We start from the raw sequence: 13,121 nt of genomic DNA on the forward strand, positions 1-13,121 counted from the left end.
CCTGGAGTTGAAAAAAGTGAGGCTTATCTACTAAAAATCACCAAAAGTAGCACACCATGTTTGCGCTAAGGACTCAGCTACTCTCTATTTAATTATCCTGGGTAATGCAGGAGCTCTCAAAGTGTGGTTCCCCAGACCAGTAGTATCAGGATTAGCCCACCTAGGAACTTGTTACAGATATTCTTGGGCCCTACCAAACCTACCAAACCTACCAAATCAGAAACTCAAGAGAGTAGGACCCAGTAATTTATATTTACATAATGAGCCTTGTCTCCTCTGAAGGTGAGAGCTACTGTTCTGTGCAAGGACAAGCACGAAACGACCCTAAGCCTGAAGGAAAAAGAATAAACCCACTAGGCAATTCATACTGAGAATGAATTCACACTCAGCAGAGACAACTTACGGCTCTGAGAAACTAGGGAAATTCTAGTGCCAGCTGTAGAGATGAGGAATACAGTAAATACCACAGTAAAGTAACAAGTCCCTGACGGAGGCCATCCACAGTCTCACCCCGTATCAAAGAGGGCCAGAGGCCAGCACTTACAAAGCACTCCGCAGCATCATCCATAATTCCCAGCTGGAAACGCTGTTCATCCTGAAAAGTCTTTGCCAGGGCACTGCGGAGAGTGTCAGATGGAAGCACTTTTTCACTACTGCACTGAAACTGGTTAAAGATTCCCTGTGGAGAAGAGGTTAGACAAGGGGAAAAGCACAATGCTGTTACTCAGCTTCTATGCATCCCAGTCTGCCATGCTAGCATCTCCATGCTTATAGCTATGGAACCAAATGTACCTTCCAGGAGTTGATATGCCTGCAGTAAGTAACAAAAAAAGTGAAAAACAAGATTCATAAGAATGGGCAATGACATGAGCTCATAAGGATCCTTGCTCTTCCATCTGAATGTGATATACCATTAAGGACACATTAGGAGAAACTGTTGTCATGCATTAAAGAAATGCAGTTACCTCATTTCCTCTGATATATAAAGAGATAAATGGTCTATAGTAAATAAAGATAAATTACACGTCAATAAACTGGTTAATTATTCTCTGGTGACTCATCCTATGAAATCTGGCCCTCTTCTTTTAAACTGTTTAGCCACCATAAAATTACCCAAAAGTAAACGGAATAACAAATACGTACATGTCTAACACTCAGAAATAAACATTCTATCATGTTTACTTCTAATCTGCAGATAAAGCTAAAGTCTCCTTTAAGACCAGCCACTCACTATCATGAGTTCATAGCACAATCTTTTGTTTTTAATACTTTATATATATTTGTAAGTGTGTGTGTGTATATTTATCTCTCAATAACATATAGTATGCTTGTGTGTATATGTTCTTTGTTTATGTAAAAAGTATCACACTGAATTTTACTTTTTAAAAAAAATTCAGCATTGTTTTTGAAATTATCCACACATTTCATCCCTTCTCCTTGCTGTATGCATTACATCAGGTTACTCTATCACACCTATTTATCATTTTTTAATTGACAGAAATTTTGGCAGTCTCCACTTTTTTGCTATTATAAAGAGATTATGGCAACTTAAACTTCTACCAGTGCATGAATATAAATAAACTGCCCCGTATCCTTGTCAGCAATTAATATAGTCAAACTGGTTAATTTTAGTCTTTCTAGCTGCATTAGTTTTTCTGGGTCTTCTGTGAGCACTACTTAGAGCAAATACCTCTTCTAGTATTCTGGTATCTTTCAAGCGCAGTAGTTTTTTATTTTGGTGTAACTAAATGTATCTGCCTTCTCCATCTTTACCTGTATTTGAAACAATGGTGAATGTGATATGCAGAGAATGGAAACAAAGAGTGGCAACAAGTGACACCTGGCTTGGGGTGTCTTCCCCAGTGGTATTAGGCCCTCCACCCTGAGATTAGAATGTGTTTGCTGACATCACACGGCCCAGATCCACACTAAGCCACCCAGATAAACTACTCCCCCAACAGTGAGTTACATATCAACATGACAAAGAAGGTCACTCTCCTGAAATCCTTGTTAGTAATTATTCATATAAAAAAAAAAAAATCCAGGGTTATTTTTCAGACTTACGAATGAGACGAGAAATGATATCACTTTTATCAAAATACCTATGTGAGCTAACAATAAGAGGTCCCATCAACCTAAAATGGCTAATTCTTGGTCCTCATTTTACTTGACACTTTACTTGCAGTACCTCAGTCACTCATTCCCTTCCGATTTTTATCCAAACATTACTTTCTCAATAGAGTATTCCTTGATCACTCTATTTAAAACAGCAAGCCTCACCCACTTTTCCTAAACCTCCCACGTTTACCTGTTTTAATTTTCCCTATGGCACTTGTTACCAACAGTCATACCATATATTTTATTTATTTATTGTCTAACTGCACTCCCTAGAATATGAAGTCAGCAATTTCTATCCTTTAATTCCTTGCTATACTCCCGCACCAAGAACAGTACTGGCAGGTAAAAGGCTATCAACAATTAGTTTTCGGGCTTCCCTGGTTGCTCAGTGGTAAAGAATCCACCTGACAATACAGGAGACAAAGGTTGGATCCCTGGCCTGGGAAGGTCCCACATGTTGCAGAGAAACTAAGCTTGTGGGCCATGGCTACTGAGGCTGGCTCTGGAGCCAGGAAACCGCAACTGCCAAGCCTGAGCGCCACAATTACTGAAGCCCACTCTCCCTGGAGCCTGTGCTCCGCAACGAGAGAGGCCACCAGGGTGAGAAGCCCTCACACTGCGGCTGGAGAGCGGCCCCTCTCGCCGGAACTGGACAGGGAACCACACAACAAGGAAGACCCTGCACAGCTAAAACAGCGTATAAATAAATTTAAAAACTTTTTTTTAATTTTAAAAAATCTAGTTTTAAATGAATGAATGATTTTATATGGGTAGATCGTATCAAGGGAAAATACTAAGTCCCTACTCTTTTTAAGCAGATGAAGAATCAACTTTTTGAGTGAAAACTTTTAAAGTAATACAACCAGTTCAAGCAAAATGGGACTAAACCTCATTCTTCTGATTTCAAGTAGGAACTGTTTTCTTCACCCTATCTTCTTAATATCATCATTCCACCTCATACACATTGAACATCTATCCCTATAGTAACTTGGGAACAATTTACCATGTACCTGGCTATTATTTGCCTATAAACAAGTCTTTGATATGAAGGAGGCAGTACCAACAAACCATATTTAGTATTATTTAACAAGCATGGAGTTGGGGACAGAGGTCTCTTATAATTACTTTTAAGTTATTTTAGATTGATCTAGAAAGCTTTAAAAAGTCTATTATAAGATCAGGTAAAGGCAGAGCAAGATCTTCCATAATTTGTTGCTGGAAGTGAAAGAACATCTATCAGTGACCCCTTAAACTAGACCAGAATGAAAGGTCTAGGTCCACAGTTGAACACTCCCAGAGGGCAACTGGATACCGACCAAGTGACCAATGGTATTTTGAAACTTGGGAAAATGTGAAGAAAAAAAGAAAAGGAAAGTAGGAAAAGAAGTAGTGACTGCTTGTACAAATGGTGATCTGAACACTTGATGATATAATGAAAGAGAGTCTCTTTAGCAGGGCCAAACTTGGTAACCACTAACATATTCCCACCTGTCATTCTTCTCAGTCATTAATGGTAAGGCATCAGTGCTCTTGGGCAAGGGACAGATAAGGTTTGGTCCTTTGTTCAGAGCCCACAGTCAGTTCCAAAACAAACCAATACAAAATTAGTTTCAGGAGAGTTCTGTACAAACACAACAAATGCAAATTACATCCCCTTTCGTCTTTCTCAACTGGGTTTCCTCAAGAATTAAGCCTTAATACTCGAAGGCATCAACAGCTCCCAGTGAATTAACTTCTCTCCTACACATAGTTATGTTACCATCCTAGAGAGAATTAAGAAAACAGCCACTCAAAATACTTTATGGCTCCGATGACCCTGTTTGAGAAAGGACAGAGCTCCACGGCGAGATGGCATAGCATAACAGTATGGACTCTGGAAACATACTATTTGTGTTCAAAATCCCAGCCCTATTATTTATCATCTATATGACCTTGGACAAGTTACTTAACTTCTCTAGGCTTTAGTTTCCTCTTCTAAAAGAGAATTAATAATAGTATTTACCTCCTAGGATTATTTAAGGATTACATAAATTATCTATCTTTATACTTATATCTTAGATACTTATATCTTAGTCTGACAGTATGAAAGTGCTATCTAACTGCTAACTGTTATTATCATTACCATTCTATTTGGGAGTTATTTTAGGTTACTGCCTGCACTGACCTATGAAGAAAGGCCTTGAGTCAGATACACTTCTGCCTTGAGCTACCTCCTCAGTCTCTGAGATCTGGGTACGAAGGTTGAAACTCTTCTCTATTCTGCCGCTTGTATTTAAGAGGCTGATTTCCCATGACCTAGATAACAAGGGAAAGAAAGACTTACAGTCAGAGCTCTGCCTGCATCCACAGTGCATATGCAACAACAGATCTGGCACTTGTGTTCAGCGGCATCATCCCCACGCTACTCTTTTTTAACCTCTTAATTACAGACAGCTTTCTCCATACACACTGAATATCTTTTCAGAATAGCCTCTGCTTGCATATTCTTTCTTTTCTTATTTCAATTATTATCGGTCTTGTTAGGAACAAGCTTGTGCATCAGGGATGAAGCAGCCTAAGCCTGCCCAGCATGCATCTGTGGAGCCACAGCTCTGGAAGAAGCTGTAGCACAAAGCCCCTCTGTTAGGGCAGCACACTAACTCTGTGTGTCCCTCTCACATGAGCACAAGGCTGGAACGAGCCTTCTCCTGTTCCCTTTTTCGCCCTCCTCCCACCTTTCCCAGAGGGAGATCCTATTCACACCAAAGAAAGCCAAGAACATTTAGTTCAGCAATAAGAACAGGTGGTAGCACCAGTAAGGAACAAAAACTGGTATTCTTCCAGTTGCTGAGCTCTATGGCAGAGAGGGAGAGAGGGCAGGAAGAACCAAAACCCAGGAATCATTTTCCTCTGTGGGGTCCCTGTCAGTTTCATTTCAATAAATAGAAAACCCAACTTTGAGGTTTCTCTCTGCTCTTCTTCACAGAGTGAAACCAAAGAGGTGTTCCTTTCCATTCTCAGGAAAAGGCAAATTACTTTTTGTTTATTAACTATTTTCTTGGATGTGGTGCAAAAGCAACAAGACTTTAATGACTAAAAGCAGGTGCTTCCCCACCCATCTCTCCTGGATCAAGTAGCAAAACAATTCTACCCACATGGGCATATAATTATTTGGATTAGTAAAAACCATGTAAATAAGATAAAAGCGCCATAAAGACAGAAAGTCTTTGTACTTTGGCATGTACAAATGCAGCTGTTGCTTGAGATTTTTTTTTCTTTCCCCTAAAACACAGACTTTGTCTTTAAGCAAGGAATAGCTGATTATTTCTCTCTCAGAACTTCCTAGCTTTGTATCAAAAAGAAGTCATGAGTAGGGAAGATACAGGTCAAGGAAAAGGGCTGTCACTAAATTTGATGCTTTATGGACCCAAGGTTTTTGGAAAGTGCCCTAGCTGGCAGTCCAACTCACCTCTGAGAGGTGTCCAGCAATACTTTATACAAGGGCATGTTACACACTGCTACTAACTCAGTTCTCTGGATTTCTCTTCTTGCTCTGAGCTTCCCAAATCTATAATTTTGGCTCTTATAACTATCTTTTTTTTCCCCACACCTCCTGGAAATCATACACCTAAATAAATCTTAAACCTAGATATGGCCAATTGAGCCTGTTTGTAAACACAATCCTTTGAAAGGAAGATAAAGGAGCTACTCCTAGTGGGTCACTGACTGCTGAAAGAGAGAAATTTCACCCTAGTTTTGTGTGTTCAAAAGAAAGCTGAACGTTTTCTTTCAAGAGGAGAAAGAATGTTTAAATGTTTACCATTCTGGCACCCAAAAGAGTAACACTGGATTTTTAACATTTGTTGAAAAGAAGTTCAAACATATCAGGTTAGACAAAACGGCACAATAAATTTCCTTGTACCCATTATCCATTCTCAACAATTATTGGCCTGTGGCCAAGCTTATTCTATATATACCACCCACCCACTCACCCCTTTCCCAGACCATTTTGAAACAAATACCAGACATTATCCATCTGTAAATATTTCAGAAGATGCCTCTAAAAAATAAGAACACTTCTAGTTTAAAACATAACCATAATACTATTACCACAGTCTTAGAAAAAGCTATCCAGTTGGTTCAACAGAAACACCTGCTCAAACTTTGGGGGAGGCAGAAAACAGCTGGCCAGTTTCTTTCCTGGGATTCTTTAACCTTACGTCTTAAAATAGCCTCTGGACTTCCTAATTAGAAAATTAACCACATACCCTATTATCAGTTCCTTTAAATTAAACTCAGTTATCAATACCATTATCTCCCAATGAGTTCAGGGCTTTATCTGCACTCAGTTCATAATCTAAAACCTTGGACTTGCAGCGGTGAAGTAAAAGACCATCATAAACTACCTTTCACACTCATTCCTCCCACTCATACAAAAAAGACACCCACATACACACAAAGGTAGAGACCCAGATAGAAATACCAAGACTTCAAGACACTGGACAGGTAGACACAGAGGCATAAATAGGCCAGATTCATCAGGGAATAGTACTGCTTTCAGTGGGCAATCATAAACTAATATTGAGCTAAACTAAACTAAAATATAAGTCAATCTGCTAGTTTTTGCCAAGATCAAAAATGTAGGACCATATAGATTACCAACAGTATTCAAATCAAATTTTGAGAATCAATATCCTAACCATTCACTCCATGGGGAAATAAAACACGGAAACCTTCCGGACAAGCACAAGGATTGTGAGATTGTAAAAGTTTCAGGTTCTGCCATAAACTCTGGAAAGGAAAGAATCATGGTGATCTACTAAATTTTTCCCTGTAGTCATATTCTCTATTTGAAATATCATGTAAAATTCTGAACTCTAGAATTTCATTTTTGCTTTTTATTTAACTTTATATTGGAGTATAGCCAATTAACAGGTGATGCTAGTGGTAAAACCTGCCTGCCAATGCAGGAGACATTAGAGATGCAGGTTCAATCCCTGGGTCAGGAATGCCCTAGAGGAGGGCATGGCAATCCACTCCAGTATTCTTGCCTGGAGAATCCCATGGACAGAGGAGCCTGATGGGCTACAGTCCATAGGGTCGCAAAGAGCTGGACATGACCGAACTAACTTAGGAGTAGCAGCATAGCCAATTAACAATGCCATGATAGTTTCAGGTGGACAGCAATGAGACTCAGCCGCACATATATAATTTTTAAAAGGATAAGAGCTTAAGTTTTATACTATCCAAGTTATGTCAATCGTTAAATTAACTCAGAAACCTTAGGGACAGACTAATACAACTTTAAAACTAAGAAAAGTTAGGGACTTCCCCAATGGTCCAGTGGTTAAGAATCTGTGCTTCCACTGTAGGGGGCACAGGTTCCATCCCTGGTCAGGGATCTTGCATGCAATGTATGCAGTGTGGCTAAACAGTTAAAAAAAAAAAAAAAAAAAAAGACTAAGAAAGGTTAACCGAAAGATCACAAAAATAGTCATATTCCACAAATAGGCAAAACAATGAAGTTCAACTTAGACACTGCCTTAGACATAAGGACCTTCCTTATGTGAGGGCTGTTTGTTACAAGCTAAAATTTCTGGGTAACATACCAGAAATCTAATTTCCTGGTTTACATAGTCAGTCCAGGATAATGGGTTTATTGTTTTCTGATAGTGGCAATGACTACAAGACAATGAAGAATGTAGATTCCTAAAATCTACAGAAAACAAACAAACAAACAAAAATGACCAGACTGTAATTCCTTACACCACTTTACTCCCTATGTGTAAGTTTCAGTCCCCAGTATAGGAACAGCTACATGGTACAAAATCAAAAAATATTGAGATTTGTTCCCTTAACCCTCAAATTTCCTCCCAGTTAACAAGTGAGCAATCAGCAGAACATAGACTTTACTGCTCCTTCACAAAAGTCTTACTGCTCTACAGATACAGACTTATACATTCCAGGACACCTTAATAGACAAAAACCTATTTCCTCCATCCCTACCTCCATCATCACCACCTCTCCAACGCTTTTAGGCCTTATACTAAGTCTTAAAAAAAAAATTCACTAATTGAGAAGATTTATTGGATTTAATCAATCAATGCAGCATTCTTCTTTGCCTATAACAAAAAACACTCTGTCCTACATCCTGGCACTGCAAAGCCTCTAGTACAATCCCTGGAAGGAGAACAAAATCTTTGTGGCATACTAAGTACAGAGGACGGATTTCCTCCTCTGGATAGAGATAAATAAATAAACCAACACTAAAGTAAAGTCATACCCTGGGGGCCAGGGTGTACGAGCAGATTCTAGCCCAGAGTAAGAGCTCTGGGCTATAGGCATGAAAACGGTTTAGGTCAGTAATACTAGATGGGAGTAAATTTGGTGTTTTAGAAGGGACAGGGTAATGAGCACACAAGTCCCTTCTATTTGCTAAATCAGAGTTGAAAGAAATCCTGGTTCAAAGTAAGAAGAAAGACTAACAAATTCTTCATTAATAATTTGCATGGAAGATTTTCAGGCTGCAATTACTTTAGGGACTTAATGTTAAGTAACACAGAAAAAAAAAAAGCCAACAGTATATTTTACAGGACCAAAAGAAATGGACTATCAAAACTAGTCCTTTTCTGTGGTTTTGTGTACAAACCACCAAAAAGTACTGGACACAACATATTCTACTGTACCAGTGAAGGTTATAAGACAGGATTATTGACAGATGTTCACAGACCAAAAGAAAAAACAAAATAAAGACATGATCCAAATGTATCCACATAAGGCCAATAGTAAATGTATATTTAAGGTGCTAGGTAAAAAACAACTGGAGAAAGAGCAGGGATACATATCTTTCAGCCAGACTTGGAAAGGCAAATCCTTCATCCAAACATCAGATTAAGAGAAAGTTGGCTAACTTCTGACTCCTCTAGGAACATGTTTGTTTCTTTTTGCCCTTAATAGTAGGTTCTAGAGATTAGCAATTATGCTCTAACATAAAGAATTCTGACTTTATAGAATTGGCAAGTTTTACAGACTATTTCAAATTCAGGGATTCTGGAGTCTCTTGTTTTAAAAAAAAAATCTAAGAAATAAGAATTTTATGTATAAAACTTAGCACTAAAGAATGCAAACAAGTCATGAAGTATCAGCAAAAAGGAATTCTTACTGGCCTCATCAAATATTCCCTTAATTTTTTAAATAGAAAAATACTTACAATTATACTCACAGAGAAAAAAATATAGAATTATGCCCAAACTGGTCACCTCAAAGTCAACATGTAACTTAACCACAGGATACCATATAACTGCTATGCTGACAGAACCCTAGCCTTTCACTCTTTCACCAGCTGACCTTTACCATCCCCGACTACCCTCCCTGTCACCACCTCAACCCCTGCATATCTCACTCTTCCCTTACTAAATAAGGCATGAAGGCTTAGATTAGTGGACCTACTAAAAAAAGTATGAGGCTAAATGTCACAATATGAAAATCTGTTAAACAGGACAAAGTGAGAGAGAATATAAGACAGAAAAGAAAAAGGCAATACCCAAACTCCGTAACAAAAACACCAAGAACTACTAAAGACTCAGGCTTCCCTAGTGGCTCAGATAGTAACGAATCTGCCCGAAGTGAGGGAGACCTGAGTTTGATCCCTAGGTTGGGAAGATCACCTAGAGGAAGGCATGGCAACTAAAAGACTATATGAACCCAGAAAAGCTGTGTTTATATTAAGGTCCAGGCACTGAGCATAACACCAAGAGAGAAGAAACCCACTCAGCCATGCCAAACATTGTTAAGTCAATCACAGATCTGCATAGAGAGAATATTTTTAAAACTTTGTAAAGAAGATAAATTCTTAAAAGAGTTCTGACAGGTAGATGTGATTTGATTCAAAAGGGATGTGTTATTGTTTTACCTATCTTTATGCTATTGTTTGGGGTGACAAGGGAGCCAGGCAGAGTGAATGACGTCCTCTATGCGTATCTAAGAAGCAGGCATACTATGTGCACTATCTACTGTCATAGCGGAAACACAGTCTTGGGAAGGAGAGGAAGGGAAAAGGAAGTGTGAAATTAGTGTTTTACACGTCTATAATCTTGCCTTTTAAAGTGATTTAACAGACAACTGGAAGCCCGCTCCAGGGTTATAAGAAGGGAGTAACTTCAAAATATCACTCCAGGGCAGTCTTAGGTTCAAACAAAGAGGAAGATATTAGAGATTGAAAGGCAATATAAGGATGGGGGGGAGTACTCTTTTTACTGAAATGGTGGGCAAAAAGACTTATTACTAGAAATATCATAGACCAGAGAGGAGGCATAAAACGAAATGATGACCCCTGTGAGGGAATACAGACTATTTTGTTTCCCTCTTTACACTTTAGGCTTTCTACATTGCTGAAACATGATGGATATATGCAACCAAAGAATAATAAATAAAAGCCCATGTGCTTACCACACAACTTAAAAAAAATGGAAAAATTGAGTTTGAGACTCCCCAGTTGATTATATCCTTCCCATTCCACCTTCAAGAGGTAACCATTATCCCAAATTTTGTGAAAATCATTCCTTTTTTCTCTACAGTTTTATCATATGTATGTATCCCTGAACAATATGTTATTTAGTTCTGCCTGTTTTTGTTTTGTATATAAATGGAATCATAGTTTAGCAGTCTTCAGTGACTTGCTTTTTTCATTCAATGGGATTGCATCTCTACTGCTCTTAGAGATGATACAAAACCAATCATCTTAGGAAACCAATGGGATTACATCCCAATAAACCTACCGAAAATATATGTAATTTATCTACCAAATATCATAGCCTACTGCTGCCGCTGCTAAGTCGCTTCAGTCGTGTCCGACTCTGTGTGATCCCAGAGACGGCAGCCCACCAGGCTCCGCCATTCCTGGGATTCTCCAGGCAAGAACACTGGAGTGGGTTGCATTTCCTTCTCCAGTGCATGAAAGTGAAAAGGGAAAGTGAAGTTGCTCAGTTGTGTTCGACTCTTCACGACCCCATGGACTGTAGCCTACCAGGCTCCTCCGTCGATGGGATTTTCCAGGCAAGAATACTGGAGTGGGTTGCCTAGCCTACCTTAAACATGCTCAGAACATTTACATTAGCCTACAGTTGGGCAAAACAATCTAATACAAAGCCTACTTTACTGTAAAGTGAATATTTGATCTAATTTACTGAATATTGAAAATGAAAAATAGAATGGTTGTAGGGGTACAGAATGGTTATAACTGTGTTGGTTGGTTTAACCTTATGATTGTGTGGCTGACAGAGAATGACTGACTGTGGCTGACTGACAGCTCATTATAGCTGCCCAGCAACACAAGAAAGTATCATATCACGTATCACTAGCCCAAGAAAAAAAATCAAAATGCAAAATAAGGTTTCTACTGAATGCATATTGCTTTTGTATCATCATAAAGTCAAAACAATCATAAGTCAAACCATCATAAGTCAAGGACTGTCTGTAATGCTTCTGTGATTAATTTAAGTTGATATATGTAGCTGCCAACTATTCATTATCACTACTATATAGTATTTTACTCTGGGAATAAACCATAATTTTTAATTCATTACACTATAGTTGGAATGAGTTGCTTCCATTTTTCTGTAATCATAGAAAAATACTACCTTAAATATCCTCTAAGATATCTTCTGGTATGTACGTACAGGAAGTTTTCTACAGGGAATATCTAGGAGTAGAATTACTGAGTAGCAGGATACCTGTTCGGAGAAGGCAATGGCACCCCACTCCAGTACACGTGCCTGGAAAATCCCATGGATGGAGGAGCCTGGTAGGCTGCAGTCCATGGGGTTGCCAAGAGTTGGACATGACTGGGCAACTTCATTTTCACTTTTCACTTCCATGCATTGGAGAAGGAAATGGCAACCCACTCCAGTGTTCTTGCCTGGAGAATCCCAGGGACAGGGGAGCCTGGTGGGCTGCCGTCTCTGGGGTCGCACAGAGTCGGACACGACTGAAGTGACTTAGCAGCAGCAGCAGGATACCTGTTCGGAGAAGGCAATGGCACCCCACTCCAGTACTCTTGCCTGGAAAATCCCATGGATGGAGAAGCCTGGTAGGCTGCAGTCCATGGGGTAGCGAAGAGTCAGACACGACTGAGCGCCTTCACTTTCACTTTTCACTTCCATGCATTGGAGAAGGAAATGGCAACCCACTCCAGTGTTCTTGCCTGGAGAATCCCAGGAACGGCGGAGCCTGGTGGGCTGCCGACTCTGGGGTCGCACAGAGAAGGACACGGCTGAAGCGACTTAGCAGCAGCAGCAGCAGCAGCAGGATACCTGTTACCTCAATTTTGTTTGACAAATGCAATGACAACTTGGTTTCCTAAATAGTGGTATCAATTTATATTCCAATCAACAATGCACATAAATTCTCATTATTCTACCTTTTAGTTAACAATTTTACCCAACTTTTAAATTTCTACTAATCTGAAGGGTATGGTTTAATTAACATTTTTAGATTACTCAATGGATGTTGAGGTTAAAACTCCAATACCCTGGCCACCCGATGTGAAGAGACGACTCACTGGAAAAGACCCTGATGCTGGGGAAGATTGAGGGCAGGAGGAGAAGGGGATGACAGAGGATGAGATGGTTGCATGGCATCATTGACTCAATGGACATGGGTTTGGGTGGACTCTGGGAGTTGGTGATGGACAGGGAGGCCTGGCATGCTGCAATTCATGGGGTCACAAAGAGTCAGACACGACTGAGCAACTGAACTGAACTGACTGAGATTACTAAAGAGGGTAAGCCTCTTTCATATCCTTAAAAGTTAACTGGCTTTCCCATTCTGAGAAATGTCTACTTATGTCTTTTGTTAGTTTTCCTGTTGACTCATTTTATGTTTTACTTATTCTTCATGGGAGTTCTCTAAATGCTATGCTAGATACCAACCCTTGTTGACTATAGATAATAGAAACACTTTCTCACAATTCGTAGCCCTGTATATTTACTGTCTTTATGAAATCCTCTGATGAACAGAAGTTCTTG

At 39.4% G+C, this 13,121-nt stretch overlaps 1 protein-coding gene across 50 annotated transcripts in view; it reads right to left on the reverse strand.

Annotated features, from left to right (window-relative positions):
- USP54 (ubiquitin specific peptidase 54) overlaps positions 1-13,121 on the reverse strand; it is a 128,127-nt gene that overhangs the window by 41,510 nt on the left and 73,496 nt on the right. For all 50 annotated transcript variants that reach the window (XM_060406644.1, XM_060406632.1, XM_060406638.1 and 47 more), the window contains one exon: positions 545-679. In XM_060406644.1, the coding sequence (XP_060262627.1) occupies positions 545-679 (135 nt within the window). The remainder of the gene's footprint in view (positions 1-544; positions 680-13,121) is intronic.

This window comes from Ovis aries, chromosome 25, assembly GCF_016772045.2.
Source record: "Ovis aries strain OAR_USU_Benz2616 breed Rambouillet chromosome 25, ARS-UI_Ramb_v3.0, whole genome shotgun sequence".
NCBI lineage: Eukaryota > Metazoa > Chordata > Mammalia > Artiodactyla > Bovidae > Ovis > Ovis aries.